This window comes from Xiphophorus couchianus, chromosome 11, assembly GCF_001444195.1.
Source record: "Xiphophorus couchianus chromosome 11, X_couchianus-1.0, whole genome shotgun sequence".
NCBI classification, from domain to species: domain Eukaryota; kingdom Metazoa; phylum Chordata; class Actinopteri; order Cyprinodontiformes; family Poeciliidae; genus Xiphophorus; species Xiphophorus couchianus.
The window spans coordinates 15,876,836-15,896,003 of record NC_040238.1 but is presented as its reverse complement, the minus strand read 5'-3'; the positions used below and the strand labels follow the sequence as shown (position 1 = coordinate 15,896,003).

Genomic DNA, 19,168 nt, shown 5'->3' with positions numbered 1-19,168 from the left:
ATAGAGATGAGTCACGCTGAATCCTCTTAGTCACTCTTCTTGGGTTTGTTTTTTTGTGTCACGTATAGGCTAGTACATATTTTGACAGTCTCACTTTTCCACAAGGGATCTGATTGCAGTCCGTGTCGCGATGATGCACAGGCTGAAGGATTCCTCTCATCTTATTGCGCAGGATGATACTGCAGCTCCGCTACGGCTTCGCACTCCAACCCAACTTGAAACTGCTCCCTTTGCATGGCTACGTTCAGGTCCTGCGACTAAAAATGTCAAGCTTTTGCATTTTAAAAAAGTACTTGCCAATAATTTTGAAAGGTATTTCAATGAGCAGTTCAGATATGGAAAAGACTATAAAGGCCGTAAAGCGCCACATTTGAGAGTTTTTTAAATATGAGAAATGATAGATGCCATGTTGCTCGAATAATAATCACATATCAGTAAATATTCCTTTTAAAACGGGTATAAATATACTGTTTTTGACTTGGGCCACGCTGAAACAATGACACAAACAAAAGTAAATAATTTCTTTTATGTTTAATCACATGAAATTGATAAAACATTCAAAAAAAAAAACGCGAATCAATTGCTTGATCGGAAGCTTGGAACTTCTGATCTATTTTTATTTTCATCAAGTGAACGCACCACTCCGACTGTGGAAGGGACAGCACAGGTAACCAATCAGCGGCTGAAATCCTCTCACGCGCGTCAATGCAACAAGCGCGGAGGCGGGACCGCGGCTGTCTGAAGGGCTGCTCTCGGTCTCGCGGCGCCGCCTGCTCTCGTCCCATTGGCGCAGGTGATCTGTCTCAGGATGCGCGAGGAGAGCGGAGGAGAGGGGAAGAGAGAGGGGAAACCGCCGATGGTGAAGGGTCCAGGGCTCGGTTAACGGGGAAACAAGGATACCGGCCCATCTCTGTTTGTCCTGGGCAGCTGGGCAATGACAGACTCACCGAACGGGGGACTTTGAGATATGACGAGGCTATTTTCTGGTTGGTTATAGTACTATGATTTGGTATGTGGCCACTTTGATAGCAAGTGTATTCAGCACCCGAGGAACGGCCGCTCAAGGTGAGTCGAAGTGCAGTATCTGTATCCACCGGCGTCCTGTGTTTAAGTTTGAGCTCAGCATTTTTTTTCACCCTTTCAAATAGCATTTTCTCGCTTGCTTGTTTTTCAACTTTTCTAATGTCGTATGCATGTCTGTAAGTTCATGTGTTCATCACCTGGAACCGGGCGACACATAAAGAACCGGTTCAGTTTTATTTAATAAGCAGTGACAAACCTTGCGTTGAAACCTGCTTCTTCTCACTTGGAGTTGGGTTTAATTTATTTATAGGTCTGCCAGAGATGTGACGTTTTTGGCTTCAGATGGAAATAATTTGCAGTCAATTTTTTTTTTTTTTACATCATCATCCTCCCCAGATGTTTTAGTTCGCTTTATTTTAGCTCCGGCACGTTTTGCCGGCAGTTTGTGGACTGCAGCATCCAGCTTCAGGATCATTTCGTCAAACGTGAGGAGGAACGGGATTAGTATGGTGGGCCGGTGTGGATGTCGTTAAAATGCTGTGAGTTGATTAACCTCTTCCTGTAAAAGTGTCGAAGTGAGTCGTGACCTGTTCTGTCCGCCAGAGGGAGCGCCTGGTCACTGAGGTGACTGTGAGCAGCTGACTCTGCTCTGCTGTCACTCCTGTAATTTGTAATGGCTGGATGTGAGGCTGAGGAGATTTGACAGCCGTATTGGGTTTGCCCTGATGGCTTCATAAAAGGGAAAAGCCACCTGCAGTTCACCCTGTGCTGCTTGCTGCCGAGGCTGGAGGAAAAGAAGGAATCTCCTTTTGTGTTGGACTTCTTAAATACACTTTGTAGATCATTTCGGTGATACTTACCACAAGCCTTAAGTCCTTTATATAACTTTGCAGAAAAGGGAAGGTACACCTGAAATCATCGTTGTTAGTCAAATATTCAGTGCAAATGTATAATTGTATAATCAGAGTAAGCTTAAAGTTATTTTTCTGGAATTGCCACTTTTATTAAACACTATTGGAAGACTTGTGCGACAGACTGGCGACCTGTCCAGGGTGAACCCCGCCTCTCGCCCGGAACATAGCTGGAGATAGGCCCCGGCAACCCTCCTGACCCCATTAGGGACAAGGGTGAACAGAAAATGGATGGATGAATGACTTGTAAGCTAAAGTTTAAAGCTGACTGCATTTTGTTTCAATACCATTCAACATGTCAACTCATTACTACTGAGACCAGTTTCTGACTGCAAAGAATGTCATCACTTGAATTTTTCAGGTGTCAGGTTTTATAACTCTGCTTTCCAGGTCAGAGGAACTCTGATAATCTTTTATGTCCACAACTGCTAAGGGATCTTATGGGGTTTTCACACCTGACAGTCCAGTAGTCTCGGTTTGATTGGGGACCAAAATTGCAACATTCGCTACATTTTCAGCTGGTGCGGTTCGCTTTCAAACTGCATGGTGTTAAACGAATCAAACCCCTTTAAAAAAAAAACTATTTACCTCCTCACCTGTGGTGGCGCTGCACCAAGAACCACTGAAGGAAATTACATGAAAACCTCTTAGGAAGACACTGAGTACAATTTCCTTCTTCACAAAATGTTAAAAACGGAGGGGCAGGAAATTTTAACGGTTGTAGGATTTCTTTCTTTTTTTGTTAAAATACTACAAACTGTTTCCCCCGTTAGCGCAAGACTCACAATTGTTTTGGTCTTATTTACTCAGAATGCTATTCTCTGTGCTATGTGTTTGCTTCCTGCTTTTGGAGTGATCTAGGGTCCGCTCGGCATCCACATGCATTCAAACATCACCAGAGTTCTCTTTAACCGAACTGAGACCAAGGTGGGGGGTTTTCGGTCCGCGTTAGAGTTAGACTGCACATTCACACCTCCCCAAATGAACTGGACTTTCTAGGCAAGTTAACTAGAGTTTGATTAAAGTGGACTTTACAGGGCTGGTGTGAATGCACCCTTAGTGACCAACATTCAAAAGCTCAGGGAGAGTTGTGGAGACATAACAGTGATGGAAAAAAAATAGAGTATTGATGAAATATTAATTTTGATATATAGCAATGCCATGTTTTTCTAACATCTTGCAGCCTTTGCTTAAAGTGTTTCATTGGCTGTTGTTCAATATGTTTGGGATTATAATCCAACAACCTGTTAAGATGACAGACTCCTTCTATGTGGTCTAATGTAGGAAAGTAGAGCCATGTTTGACAAACTGTAGCTTCTGGGGGAAAAAAACCCTAACTGAGAACATTTGGGATGCAGTTTAGGTTAATCTCTGACAAAATGTGAACTTTTCAGGAAACACTAATAAAAAAGTGTTTTAAATGTAAAGTCATGTTATTTGGTCAAAGTCAGATGTTGCATTTTGCACCTTTCAAAAGTTATTTATCAAGGAAACAACTGACAGATGTGAAGAGTGATCAATAGATTCATCTTCACAAGAAAACAAACATCAGGTAAAATGGAGATCTGAGTTTTATTGTCTGACAGCTACAGTGTGTGAAATGAATTTAAAACCTGAGATCCCTGCTCTTGTTTACTTTAAGTTTTGACTAACACTCATTTAGGAATCATAATCTTTGAAGGCTTCTTTTTATAGGATTTGTGCCCATTCTGGTATATCTGGCTGAATATTTGACAACTACTAGATTTCATATGAAACTCAAACCAGACATTTGCAAACAATATTTTTCACTGTCTGAAGTTAAATCAGACCAAACATCCCCTTTTGTAGGTCAGTTTGAATTTGCTACATTATTTCTATTTGCTTAAATATCTCAATAATGAGAGAAAGAATATTTCAGTTATTTATTTATTAATGTTTTCAAAGTCAGAAGTTTACATACAGAATTGTTACTATCTCTTTAAGCCCAGTTCAGACGATGTCATGACTCAAACGTGTCTTTGAACTTATCATTGCAGACTCATCTTGAATGTATCACTATGCTTGACAGTTGATAAAGTGTTGTTAGGCTTAAGAGCCTCACCTTCACTCATTGTTCTTGTCCTTCTTGTCAACATTTGTCTCATCTGGTGGTAAAGAATTGGGCTTGTCCACATGGATGGTTGCAAAGTTGGGTTGAGCTATATGTCGACTTTGGATCTCTCTCTTCACAACCACCTTGGACAGTAACGCGGGTGTTTGAACAGTTTCCAGACTTGAGCTTCGGTAGTTGCTTCTTTATATTTCTCTGAGATTTAAAGTTTAGGTCGTTTTTTCAGACTTTGGCAAAAAAGGACCTAACACATTTGGATAACTTGAACTCATGTTCAGTTGTTTGAACCAATGATCTTGGAGTCTTCAGATGATTAGAAATGTTTTTAATAGACATTCTTAGGTTTTGAAAATCTTTTATTCTACATCGTTGAGCTTCACTAAATTCCTTGACTCTTTTATCATTCTAACAATTGACTGTAGTCAGTTATTACCATAACCTAAAAGCTAATTAATTAATTACGTAGATGTTAATGCAGTAACATATTTGTATATATATACTGTATATATTTTTACATAAAAAATGTTACAAGTGCAACATTTCCATTTGCGTGTGTCTGGTACGCTGGTAAAGCTGACGCACAAGCGAAATCCGCAAGCAACAGCTATGAACGACAAAGTTGCTTCTCTTGGCCCACTAGGGGTTAAGAGTGCTTCAAAATATTACATAATGCGATGCTGTTAAAGTCTAGTGTTGTGTTCAAGTTGTGCTAACAAAAGTTAGCTTATCAGTGAAGCTGCTCAAACCTAGAATAGCATCTTGATGCTAAACATGTTGCAGCAACACAGACATACCCAACGCTAATCCACAGTCAATATTTCTAGTATTTTTTGAAAGAAGTTCCATGAATGATCAGGGGTTTCTGAAACACTTGAAACAGAATGGGTATAATAGCAATTTGCTAACAGATCACAACTTTTGTCTAGAAATGAGGCTAAGTTTAAAATATATCTAAATAGATTGTTGTTCAGGATTCCTTATCATAGATCTCCAAGGCAACTTTATTTATATAGCACCTTTCAGCCAAAGACAATTCAAAGTGCTTGTATAAAAAAGTTAAAAACAACATACAACAAGAAGATAATAATAAAATTAAATTCAAAATCACGCAGATTAAAAATAAACAAAATAAACAGTACAATTGTGAATATAGTTTAAAAAACCAAAGATTTTAGAGTAGGCAACGTCAAATAAGAAGGTTTTTAACCTTGTTTTAAATAAACTCAAGGTAGGTGCAGTCTTACAGTGAGCAGGAAGCTTATTCCAGAGTGTTGGAGCATAAAAACTAAACGCTGCTTCACCATGTTTAGTTCTGACTCTCGGAATAGTTAGAAGGTTTGATTCTGATGATCTTAAAGGTCTGAGTGGTATATAGGGTTGAAGAAGATCAGAAATGTAGTCTGGGTTTCTATTATGAAGTGCTTTGTAAACCATTAAGGAGATTTTAAATTCTATTCTTTGAGCAACAGGTAGCCAGTGCAGGAATCTTAGAACTGGACTGATATGCTGATCTCTTTTTGTTTTAGTTAGGACTCTTGCAGCAGCATTCTGGAGAAGCTGGAGCTGCCTTATTGCTTTTTTTGATAATCCAGTAAAAATTCCATTGCAGTAATCGAGTCTACTAGGCTTGCTTAGTATTGGAACCAAACAAAAAAACTGTCCGCAGACCATATAATATTTCCAACAGTAACCTTGGCAACTATACAAGCCATAGTTAATACAAGTCATCGTCTTCTCCATGTATGTTGTGTTGACTTGGACCTCAATCACATGATAACGGAGGACCAGAAAGAAAATCAGCACCCAAATCTCACCAAACTTACAGAAATGCCCCAAAACTTCAGATCTGGTTAAAGACACACTCCATCTCTCTTCACTGCTCACCTTCAAGAGAGATGGAGAAAAAGATTTCTTCACATCACTGATTAGATGATGGAGCAGCATCTCACAGGCATGCAGGTATATTTGTTTGTATCAGGGACAAGTGTTACTGTCATGTTCTGTGTTTTCTGTGTGTTTATTTAGAGTTTTCTGTGTCTCTGTGTCTCCGTGTTGTCCTGTTTTCCCCTCGATTACTCCCAGGTGTTTCTCGTTCCTTGATTACCCCCTGTGTATTTAACTCCACCTGTGTGTCTGTTCTTTGTCGGGTCCTCGTCCAATGTGTGTTCTGTCTTTCCTGTTCCAGTCGTGTTTACAGTTGCTACCGGCGTCGAGCCCTGGCTTCCGCTCGGCCGTGCTGCCCGTTGCTGGACTGTGTGTTTCATTATTAAAATCTACTATTCATCTTACCTGGGTCTACAGCGTCTGCCTCACCACCTCTCACCGCCAAATCATGACAGTTACTCAACTCAGAAGTTATGCAATTTCTTGCCTAAAGCTTGTTTTAACATTTTTGTCTTAAGCAACACATTTGCACGAGGAGCGAAAATTGTGGCTCGACTTGTATTACGTTAATATACTTGGTTATTATGTTGTGCTACATTAAATGTTTGTGCATTCGTGTGTATACAGACACGTATGGATGCCAACTGCACGCTCAAGCTGGCAGCTGACACTCGGCTCGTCTGCTAACCCCCACGCCCGAGTCGGACGTTCTCCCTTCTTCTCTCCCTCATGATATCCATCCCTCCCTCACTCCGTTTGCTCCTTTCTGTCTGCACCAGCTCCTCGCCAGCCCTTCTACTGCGTACACTTGAGTGAACTCGCTCCTCTCTAGGTTTTGAGTGGCCTCTCTCAGCATGGGTGGGCGACTCGGGGAAGGGAACATGGTGGGTTGTGTTAATGGAAGCTCAGGGTGCGCTCCACAGAGAGCTTCACAGGCACACATGTCCACATTCAGCCGTCCCCTCAGGGGAACACTGTGTCTTTAACCAGATCTGAACATATGCCCACTAACAGGCTCTGTGCCCCAGACTAAGTTGCACTAATTATGACTAAGCTGTGTGATAAATGCCGCGCAGTCACCAGATAAATACATATGCCACTGCTTGCCGGGAGGGATGGGGAAGGAAGGCGAGTGGGATGCTGGACAATGGCAAATGTCAAACTCTCGACCCGTTTTAGTTATCAAAATTATGTCTGCTGCAGTATGTAACTTTTATTTTATTTTTACTTTTATTATTAAAACTTCGCCATGTTGTGATGCTGTAACGTAAGACAGATAATCTGTGAACAGATTGATCTCCTCCGCTTCCTCCCTGAGTTATTATTGCTGACTAATGCACATCTCCAGACCAAAAACAATCAGAGCTAGAAGGAGGGGTTTATCTTTGTCAATCAATCTTGTGTGTATGCTGCTAAATCTGTTAATGGTAGAGAAACAACTTACCGTTACAGGAAACCGTTTATCTGCTGTCTTGGGTGGCTATGCTAGCTAGCCAGAGCATTCATGATTCATGAGAAGCTCTACTGTTGAAAACATGCTGTAGAGTAGCAGAAGGGAGAGAGGTTGCTATTTTTTATTTTATTTTATTTTTTACAGATGTGGTGTGCATTCACCCATGTTTACTTCAATTGCTAAATAAATGATAGTTTAACAAACTTCTTTGAACTCCTGGGTTCTGTGTCCGACCTCCAAGGTTCTTTTAGAGAACCTTAGTGAACAAGCAGCATGGAAACCAAGGAATGCTGCAGTCTGGTCAGGGAGGAAGTTCTAGAGAGGTTCTAGAGCACATGTGTCAAACTCAAGGCCCGCGGGCCAGATGTGGCCCGCCACGTCATTTTATGTGGCCCGCGAGAGTGTCCGTGTTGAGTATCTAAAAATAAATACAGAAAAATAAATTAAGAGCGTGCTTTGACCAAAAACTACATTTCCCACAATGCCTTTCTACCTCGGTAGCCGCGGCAGTGTTTCCACATCCATGCCAACAAGTGGAATTGAGATATCAATAATGATCCCAAAATGTCCAGAAAGAGAAAAGTTGATGCAGACGGAAGACTGTTTCAAGAAAGATGGGAAGGCGAATACTTGTTTGTGCTTCAAGGAGAAAGACCAGTATGTCTTTTGTGTTACGAGGCGGTGTCGGTTGTCAAAGAGTACAATCTGCGTCGACATTTTGACACCAAACACGGAGCTAAGTATGCTAAAGCTAGCCTTCAAGAAAAGCAACAAATTGCCCAAGAATTAAAAGGCAAACTGCGGTTGCAGCAGAGTTTGTTCACAAAATCCACAGCCAAAAACGAGGCTGCAGTGAAAGCTAGCTTCATTGTGGCTGAAGAAATCGCCCACGCTTCCAAGTCTTTTTCAGAGGGAGCGTTTTTGAAGCAGTGCATGCTGAAGGTCTGTGAGCAGGTGTGTCCCGACCAGTTACAGACTTTTAGAAATGTCAGTTTATCAAGAAACACCATCGCGAACCGAGTGAAGGAACTAGCAGAAAATCTTACAACACAGCTGACCGAGGAGACACGCAGCTACACAGCTTTTTCATTAGCTGTTGATGAAAGTACAGATAACACAGACACAGCGCAGTTATCAATTTTTATTAGAGGCGTAAAGTCGGACCTCTCTATCACTGAGGAGCTGTTGGATGTGGCTGCAATGCATGGGACCACGACGGGACAGGACATTTTTGATGCGGTGGAGAAGTCCGTAAGTAAAAATGCATTGCAGTGGGAAAACTTGGTGGGATTAACTACAGACGGTGCACCGGCAATGTGTGGAGGAAAAGTGGGCTTGGTTGGACTAATGAAGAGGAAAATGCAAGAAATGAACTGTCACACGCCTCTGATAACATATCATTGCATTATCCATCAAGAAGCTTTGTGTGGGAAGGTGCTGGGGATGGAGGACATTGTGACCACAGTCATGAAAACAGTGAACTTCATTCGGGCGCGGGGCCTGAACCACCGTCAGTTCCAGCAGTTTTTGCTGGAGATGGGCTCGGAACACGGGGATGTGCCGTACCATACAGAAGTGCGGTGGCTGAGTAGGAGCAAAGTCCTCAAGCGATTTTTTGAGCTCAGGGAAGACATTGCTATTTTTATGCAGAGTAAAGGAAAACTCATGTCTGAACTATCAGATCCAAAGTGGCTGTGTGACTTTGCTGTGCTGTGTGACATAACCGACCATCTCGCCCAGCTGAATCAGAAGCTGCAGGGATGCAAACAAGTCATCACGCAGATGTCCGACACGATCATGGCTTTCCAGCGTAAATTGGACTTATGGATGTGGCAAGTGAAACAGGACAATCTTGTCCACTTTCCTGTTTGTCAGAGCATGTCAACCTCGTTTCCCGAGACTTTTTCATGTGCTCAGTTAGCTACCAAACTGAGCTGGTTAAAGACTGAGTTTGATCGGCGCTTCTCTGACTTCAGAGCACAACAGTCAGGCTTTGACATCTTTGCCAATCCTTTCACCACCGATGTCTGCACTGCACCCCAACACCTTCAGATGGAGCTAATTGAGCTTCAAAGCGACAGTGGCCTGAGAGCAAAGTTCCAGGATGCTGCAATCCAGGACTTTTACCGTCTGATGCCCCCTGGTTTGATGCCACAGCTTCGACTTCATGCTGCCCGTGTTCTGTCCATGTTTGGAAGCACCTATTTGTGCGAACAGTTTTTTTCCATAATGAATCTGAACAAAAACAAGCACAGATCACGCCTCACGGATGACAACCTCCATGCTGTTCTACGCATTGCCTCAGCACAGGACCTAAAGCCAGACATTGACACACTGGCAAAGGAAAAACGGTGTCAGACATCTGGTCAGAAAAACACAGGTTAGCATTTTTTTTTTTGAAAACTAAAATATAAGAAAATGTAATTCAACCAAGAAGAAGAACAGTTAAACTGTGTGCAATTTAATGATTGTGCTTGCATTTTGTTTTGTGTTTATCATTTTCAGAACATGATCAACGATAGTAGAGAGAGAATCCACTTGGTGTGTTCAAGGACAGGCAGCATCTCCTCATCAAAGACTAACCAAAAAACTTGAGTAATATAGTTGTGAACTGAATCAACCTTCATTTGGGTATTTTTAGTTGATTATATAGTATTTATGTATAGCTGCTGTTGTAATTATTTAGTGTTTGCAGGTCTTATGTGTGTATGCAGGCAAATTGTTGTCATCAAACCATCAGTTGGATGCAAGGCTGTGTGTAGCCTTTTTTTGTAAAATGCTACATGTGTCATACATGTTCTTTGCAGCTCAGTTTTAGGATGTCTTCAAAGCTATTTGACTACTTGTTATTTTTCTTTATTCACTTGGACAGTTTGATCCTTCATTAATGGAGTTATGTGGGTTTTCATAAGCTGACAAAATTTAAAAGGATTTATGTTAGAGCAACAAGCAAACATATGTTTTCTATGCAACTGTAATTGTCACTTGAATAAGTTATAATAAATAATGAGTTATTTAACATTAAGGAGTAGTTACATTTAGTTACATTTATAAGTTACATCTGGCCCTTTAAGGACAGCCATTATGCTGATGTGGCCCTCGGTGAAAATGAGTTTGACACCCCTGTTCTAGAGGAAGGTGAGGTTATGAAACTATATGTCAAGCCTTGACCATCTGGGCACAAGTCAAAGGTCTGGAGCTGTAACTGCAGAGCAAATGCTATTCTATCAAGTATTCACTCATGTTTGCTAAATGGAAAAGCACCATTCACTTTTCAGACTTTTATTTTGGAAAAAAAAAAAAAGCTAAACACTATACACTTTTCTTCCTGTGCAGCTCTATGTGCTACTTTGCATTTTTTCTGTCACATAAAATCCCTCAGAGTAAGTAGAAGTTTGTCATGGTAACATCAGAAATGTACAAAAGTATAAATTTTCCACGGTCGTATAAATTGATGATTAGTAACCTAGTTACAGTTACATAGGTATGTTACTTGAAATCAGGGTATCTGCGCAGCCTTAAAAAGTCTTACATTTGAGTTGGTAAAACCTGCAAAACCTTGTAGAATAAACAACCAAATTCTTTGACCTCAGAGTGATTTGAAGCTCTCACAGTGATCGTTGGTTTTCTACGGTGCTGCAGCAGTCGCTAGAGAAACTGTAGGTACATCTCGAAATAATATAATATTGTGAAAAGTTAAGTATTTTTTTAGCGCTAATGTCAGAAAGGAGAACTTATAAATCATATAGATTAATTACACAAAAAGTGAACTATTTCAAGCTTTTATTTCTTCTAGTTTTGTAGATAATGGAAAACCATAATTCAGAGTCAGTGTGGAAATTATTATATTACTTCGGATCGATTAAAAAAAGAGGATATTCTAAACAGAAATATTAGGCTTCTGAAAAGTGTGTTAACTTTTATTCACTCAATCCTTGGATGACCATTTGCATTAATTACTGCATCAATGCGGCATGGCACGGAGGTGATCAGACTGTTTGATAGCTTGAAGTGTCAAACAGGATTGTTGGGTCTGATGTCGATCATCTTCCTGTTGACAACACTCCGTAGAGTCTCTGTTGGGTTCAGGTCAGACCAGTTTGGCCAATCAAGCACAGTCACACCATCGTCACTGAAAGTCTTGCACATGCTTGACTCATTTCTTACTGTTCTTGCTCGAGTGCGACTGAAATTTGGAAGGAATCATGCATGAATCACTCCCTTTGGACGACGACTTGCATCAGCTAATGGCTTTGTTGTGAAACTCATGCTTTCTGTTTTAGCTACTGTTTATGTGATTATGTGCAGACAGATCACTGAGTCTGTCTTTTATGAACAGTTTGATGAAGCTGTGCTGTTTGCTCCTTAATTCGCTCATCTTGTGCATGGACCAGTTTTGCAAAGCACTAAATATGTGCTGACACAAACACGGCCATCGAGTCCAGCAGGCGTGAGCAGTTTGTGCTCTATTTTTTATTGCGTCAGGTCCCGGTTGTCTTCTCTTCAGCAGGAAACACAGCAGGTGTAAAAGTGCCAGAGAAAGAGACAGAAAGTATTCACTCACAATGAAACCTGGAGAAAATCACAGAAGCACATTTCCAAATGAGTAAGAGATTGTAAGTGACAATAAAGTAATTCTTACCTTTAAATGATTGACTTAAAGATAAAACATGTTGACATGTTGAATTTAAAATGTATCACACTGTGTCCCTAGTACATGTAGTGAATCCTGTTGTCTTGTCTTATTGGATGAAAGAGAAGTATTTGGGGTTTTTTGTTGAGCATTGCAGAAATTCCCAAGTGGGCTTCACCAGTGTTGAGCATTTTACTCACAAAGTTAGTTTATTTCAGTTTTGTACCCTTAACTTCTCCATTTGGACCACCATCTAGTGCAGGGACATCCAGAGTGAGCCCTGTGGGATATTTACAGCAATTGCAATGATTTTGTGCAGCCCTAATTAAACTTTTTCTAAAATGGAAAGTGTTAGCCTCAACACTTATGTTACCTTGTTGTTTCTTTTGACTGATGTATGCTAAGCTAACTTGGGTTATTGCTGGCTTCTTGTTTGTGTAATATTTGCCAAACCACATGGCATTTTGGGTGTTTTCTCAGATTTTCCTCTCATCATCTTTCACTCTCTCTTTATAGGTAGACAGAAGCATGCTGTTGTAAAGCAAACAGCAAACTTAGGGTGGACTGGGTGACCCTGACATCAGACAATAAAAAAAATGCTTTGATCTGCATCTTGATGCTACCCTTAGTATTACAGTCCAGATTAATGCTTCTAGTGTGGTTCTGATTTAGCCTGTGAATTCAGGCTAAAGTAACGTACGCAGCCCTTAATTCTAGGATTGTGTATTTATCTAAGGGTTTTGAAATGTTCATTATTGTCCATATAATTTTGTATTTGTTCTATGGTTTTCTGCACTTGAGACTGTGAAGACTCAATACATTAGACAACTAGAAGTGACAGAGAGTGTACTGTCCCGGTAAAGTTGTGTGGTCGTGGATCAGCAAGGGGAACAAAAAAACAGCATCAGCCACCGGTTCCAGATTTGTCACAGTCTCACATTCATAGCTGTAAGTTCTGTTTGGCTGGTTAAATAAGGATTTTCCTGGTTTTGCTGACTCTGGTAGAGTTTGCTTGAAATTCAGAGGCTAACAAATCAACCATAGTGCCTGTAATAGAGAAGCTATAATTTCAGAGACTGAGCAGTGTTAATGTAAAACATCTTGTATCTATGGAAACACATCAGCAACTTCAGAAAGGCAGTTTGAACATTTACTCTGGCCTCTCAGAAACAGCTTCATTGGATTTGTATGACTACATTAAGTCTGTTGAAGATGAAGATGAGGTTTATTTGAATCTTATGTTCTCCTGTCATAATGTTGCTCCAGTTCACTGTAAGCATGTCCTAATAAAACTCCTGATCAGATGTGTTTTTTTCCCAGTTTTTTACTTTCCAACCAGATTAAGAAAGCTTCTGTCCTAAAGCTTCCTAAAGCTTCTGTCTGTCCAGTCAAACACACCAAACATCTGAGCTTTGGGCTTTCCTCGAAAGCAAGATCAAGATCAACAGAAACGTGGTTTAGTATAAGTCTAAAGTAGAGACAGAGCCCAAGTTAAATGAGACCAAATTTCTTTTTCTTCTCAGAGAAATGTAATTATTTCAATTTTACCTGAAATGTTTGCAAAAACATTTTATGATGATGATGATTATTACATTTTACTTACAATCCAGAAGTTTAAGCAGATTTAGGATAATTGTTTTTTAAATGGTATTGGTCAAAACGTTTGGGTTTCTTCAAGCTTCTCACAATAGTTCTGGTCCATTATTCTTAAAAGAAGAATGGACAGAGGTGGCCTACAAATCAGTCAGACAAATCAGTACATGACACATTTCACTGTGGATAATGACTCTGCCTCACCAGCTTCAGCATCATCGTCATAACGTCTTTGGTTTTTGTTCTGGGGTCATCCTGCACATTTTGGACCAGAACCCGTTAACACAAGCAATGTGTCTTCCTAAGTGGTATGATGGTTGGGCGCTCCCATCATGTCTACACTTGCATAAAATTGTTTGAACTGACGAATGCCGCACCTTCAAGCATCGGTAAATTGTTCCCAAGGTTGAACCAGACTTGTGCAGCTGAACAGATCTCTTCCCGATATCCTTGCCTTACTTATTCTCATCACACCAGCAAAAAGCAGAGTGTTAAAGAAAAATCCAATGTGTGCTTCCAATTAGTTCAAATGTGTCAGTTAACCTAAACCAGGTCAACAAGTGGAAACCCAAAAGGTTTGACCCAAGTCATACATTTTAACCAAATTATCCCTGTGAAGTTATAAAAACTCTCAGAAATAAATTCTGCAAATAGAAATAATTTAAGTTATTCTGACTAACCTAACATAAGAAAAGTTTGGCCTGATTTAACTACAGACAGTGACAAAAATAATTGTCTTATTGTTTTTTTGTCTGTAAAAATCTAGTTTCATCTCTATACTGGGGAGACTGATCTTCACACTTCTTCTTTGTGAATGTTGGCTGCTGTTTTGGTTGATAAAGTGTCAGAATCCATTTCTTTTAATCACAGTTTTTCCCCCCTCAAACTTCAATCTTAACTAGGTTTGTAAAACTAACAGAGGTTAAGAAATGACAAGGGAGAAAAAAAAAATTATGATTCAGGAACGAGCCATGCTACGTCTCCACATTGACTGGTACTTTGTGCTGGGTGAGGAACAGTTTTGCAGATATCCGGTGTCTATTAGCTGCCCTGTAGTTAAAGTTCAACAACAGAGCACAGTGCATTCAATGCCAATGAAAAGAAGCCGCTTCCACTCTGAATGCATCTCTATTCAGTTAAAGGTTTGGTCAGTCAGAGCGTTTTAGATTTTGAGCAAGTGATGATCAAATGCAGAGTAGATTGAAAAAGATCTGAGAGCCCATATGAATCTGAAGCAGACAAATCATCCATATCCTATTGCTCCCTTTTCTGCAGGGAACCCAGAAATGCTGCATTATTATTATTATTAGCAATGATAATAATAATAATAATAATAAATATTCATCAAATGTTAATTGCTTCAAATATAACAAACATATTTATGGACTAGCTGTATCCATTTGCATCATTCCTTTTATCTATCAGTTTACAATAATAAGCTTTTTTTTCATTAACGTGTTATTGACTGTTGCGAAACCGAAGTGTGAGTCATGCTGTTGGTGAATCAGTGTCACTAAAAAGGAAATAAGGTTCTCTGTTCTTGTTTGTACGATGTGTTTATTTGACGGATCACTTCGCAAAAGTTCAGATGACCAATAGAAGAAGATGGCAAAAGGTTAGTTGCTATAGTGTTCAGTCAGACCTTGGGTCAATGCAGACATCATCTTTCACAACTTAAAACAATTAAAAAAAATTTCAGACCAGGTACGCAGAAAATTGGCTGATAGATTAGTCGATATAGAGATAACTGAGTGTAGAAGCAGCAACCAGTTCTACAAATATCGTATTTTTCTGACTACTTTTTTCACACGTTTTGAACCATGCGGCTTTTCTGTGGATTTTTCTTCAACCACCAGGGGGCTCTATAGCAGGAAGTGAATCATTGTAAGTCAAAATTGGAAATCAAAGAAGAAAGTGCTGATTTTCATTTAGAACAAGCACATGCTTGCAGCGGGCACGATGGAGAAATTTATTCAAACTCATACCTCCTCATCAAGGACACAACACGAAGAAGTTCATATGATGCAGCTTTTAAGTTGAAGGTTATCGATCTGGTAGTACAGCTCGATAAACGCCGCTGCACGTAAACTCGGCGTGAGTTTACGTGCAGCTATCTATGGTTCCGCGTTGGAGACGCAGGGCTGCGTCCTTAATAGCAGATTTATTCAGGTGGAAAACCGAGAGCAGCGGAGAGACCAGCGGCTTATATATGTAAGTTTCCAGGTTTTAATTTTTTTTATTTTATTTTTTTTTTACTTTGTGGGTGTGGCTTATAGTGAGGTGCGCTCTATAGTCTGGAAAATATGGTAAATAATTTGATTCATTAGTTTTAGGATAAAATTGTGTTTTCATTCGGAGCATTTAAAAAAAAAAAAAAAAAGCTATTCTAGGCCTCAAACTTCCCCTTGTGATGTGTTGGTCCTGTCTTCCAACTCCTAGCATGTGTATTCAGGGATAAACTGGGTGTAGAAAAGCGAACTGGTATGTAGCCCAGCTACTTAATTAATTTGTTTCCCACAAACTTTTTTGTGTTCCAATTTTTTGATGATTCCTCCAGTCTAATCACTTAATGAGCAGTCGAAGTGAAGTGGGTGGCTGATGGCAAAAACAAAGCTGCTGACCAAGAAAAGACAGGCTCTCAGTCCTGCAAGTATTTTCACACACACACACGCCCGCGCACGCCCACATACACTCACACAGTGTTGGGATATTTTCAGCTTTTCATTAGGAGTGCCTGACTGTGACCTTTCCATTGATCTGATCTCTGCTGTTAAAAACTAAATGACTCTGCACATAAATATGGCAGTGGATCACCTGTTCAGATTTATGTTTTGTTGTTTATGCTGGACAGTCAGTAGAAAATCCCACCACAGTTATCAGCTAAAGGGTACTACTCTATGTCCTTTTATGTATCAACTGGTACCTGCAGTAGCATGGAGCATTGTGTGGTGTGGACTCAGAACTTGGGAAACGCATGGGAACTGCTGAGCAACCAAATATGCGTAAAGCTAATATTTAAAGAGAAAGCATTAGCGTGTGTTGTCCATAAGTTCAAAGACTTTCACTTACTTCAGCGTGCTTCACTCTATCAGGCCGGCTCAATGTGAATGTCTGCTTGATACATCCTCGCAGACCTGCATTTTTACAACTGTGTACCTGTTACTCACTGTCGCACAGTAAACTGCCCAGAAAATCTTTGGGAACCACTGCACTAGCAGGTGTTCGGGCTGTCCTTGTGGAGAAACGGGGCTAGGTGCCCAACTAGCTGTATCCATTTGCATTATGGGACATAAAGTACTACAACTGGTACACTTGATTATGAAATCTCAACTGTTCACGGACTCACAGATGCATAGCATGCACAGTACACCCAAGTATGTGGGAGCCTTTACTACTTCACTGTTGCAGAAACAGGAGCTTTTCTGACCTTGTTTGGCATCAGAGTTTCTGTTATTGGCATTAGCACAGCTAGCATCTGGGCTGCCTGTTTGCCTGCCTCATAGGTAAAACATCTCTGAACAAAATTTGTGCTTTTTTTGTCAGTTTAAGAAAGCAACATGCTGTTTACAGGACTTCTATATTTGGTAATTGTTCAGTTGAGGCGCCGAAGTGACAGGAAGCGCTGAGTGTTTGTGTTAGAAAATGGGCACAACTTGGGGAGATTTTTACACAAAGGAGTATTTTTGAATAATTTATGTTTTAGTATCGATTGTGTCTAATTGTTTATGATTTTTGCAACCCTACCAGTTAGTAGTTTGTTAGTTTAAAAAGACTTTTGTTGCCTGGTTTCAAACATATTTCTGGACTGTCAAAGGACAACGTTAAGCCTTGTGTTGACAGACTTGTAACTTTTTAAAAAAGTTTTATTTAGATGTTACTGGTACTTTATTTTTGTTGACCTATTTTCTAACAGTTTACATCCTTCAAAAATAATAGAAATCACAATGTTGAGCGCTCACTCTTCTTCCAACTTTGAGTTGTTCCAGTTCAGCTCATCTCATGTGTCTGCTTTGGAAATGGAAGTCTCCTCATGGTTACATAATCCTATCAGTCAAACAGTGTACAGCCACCGTGAGGAAATAATAAAGCAATGTATCTGCATTTCTTACTCACCCTGAATCAGACTGATTTCAGTAGAAACTTAAAGCCTACAGTACTGCAGGCTGAGCCAGACAACTTGATTCTGTAATTGCTTTTTATACGTTAGGTTTTCTCTTGTTTAAGTGGGATTACTTTGTGGGTTTACAGGTCGGAAGAGCAATTTATAACTCAGACCTCAGTGGCTTGATGGTTGTCAAAATGAATGGAGTGAAGACGAAATGACCTGGTGCAGAATATACCCAAACATTGGACTGTTGGTTGTGAGTCTCTGTTGTCCACTTGGATGTTAAAGCAGTGTTACCTGCTGATCCTTGACATGATGTCATTCTTGGAGTTGTTGCCAAGTTGTGAACACAACATCCTGGTGTGTTCACAGGGGATCTCTGGAGATTCCCTCCATACATGTCTGCTGTTTTTCCTGTCCAACTGTAATTTATTTGTAATCTATTTATCTCTTTCTTTCTTCATCTTGACCCATTGTGTTTATATTTCCTTGCATAACAGTGTCATTTTACCATAGAAGAAAAATCTATGTAATTGCTAATGCTTCTTTAAAAAAAAAAAGTATTGTATTGTTCTGGATGTTGCATTCTGCACCTCCTTGTGACAAAGTGGGTACAGGCAGTGAATGAGATGAGTGGGAAGGTTTCCTGCTACTCCTCAAGTAGCATTACTGTTGCTCAGAGTAGACAAAACACTTCATACAACCTATAGATGCCAATCAGTCTGATATTTGGCCTAAGGAGAGGTGACTGACAGTGAACTGGCAACCCTTAACCTCCACTTTGGGTCAGTGAACTAATTTGCTGCTGGGTTTGTCAAGATGATGGAAAATATTGTTGGTAAGAGATATTTTGTGATGTGTCACACTGTCCCCTCCCCTTAAGAGTTAAGATTGTACAGTCTTACTCTTACATACTGTTTTTTTGTTTGTTATTGTGTTGGTATGAATCTACATACATCGTCTTGCATGTTCCAAACCAGTAATGACTGTTCCATGAACGCTGGTTGCCATGAGCGTCCAGTGAACGTTTGCAGCCGATGTTTGCTGAACATCAAAATGAAACACCATTAACTGTTCGGTGGACGTTGTCTCTGGACGGTCAGCTCACATCTAGGAAACATCCAGCAAATGTTCAGCCGACATTCACTGAACGTCCGCAGCCCAACGTCAGAGACGCGACCCTATCTAACAAGACAAGCGATTTAGTGAAAAATAATAGCTGGGATGCACATTTTAACGATATAACAACTGATTAAATAAAATCATAGCAAAATCATTTTTTTCCCACAGTGACTGAACATTCAGACAATGTTGGTGATCGACAGGTCTGAAGGTCCTCTGAATATTTGCTTGTTAGCTGTGTTGCTGCTGGTACACCTGAATTTCCCCACTGAGAGACTTTACGTCCCATTCAGGTCTAGTTTGAACTTTAGCATGTTGTCTTCACCATGCCTGGGTGCCGAAATACGTTGAG

General features: G+C 40.2%; 2 protein-coding genes across 4 annotated transcripts in view; both read left to right on the top strand.

Annotated features, from left to right (window-relative positions):
* Window positions 1–774: 774 nt before the first annotated feature.
* The window catches only part of igsf9bb (immunoglobulin superfamily, member 9Bb), a 103,437-nt gene continuing 85,043 nt past the window's right edge, over window positions 775–19,168 (top strand). For 2 of the 3 annotated variants that reach the window (XM_028031923.1, XM_028031922.1), the window contains exon 1: window positions 776–1,065. In XM_028031923.1, coding sequence (XP_027887724.1) covers window positions 1,002–1,065 — 64 coding nt within the window. In that variant the 5' untranslated portion in view covers window positions 776–1,001. Of the gene's footprint in view, window positions 1,066–19,168 lie in introns of all 3 variants that reach the window. The other variant, XM_028031924.1, reaches the window with a different exon arrangement.
* Window positions 7,723–9,980, top strand: LOC114153390 (general transcription factor II-I repeat domain-containing protein 2B-like). Its single transcript, XM_028031925.1, has 2 exons — window positions 7,723–9,743; window positions 9,869–9,980. The coding sequence occupies exons 1-2, from the start codon at window positions 7,928–7,930 to the stop codon at window positions 9,883–9,885; spliced, it is 1,833 nt and encodes a 610-aa protein (XP_027887726.1). The 5' UTR covers window positions 7,723–7,927; the 3' UTR covers window positions 9,886–9,980.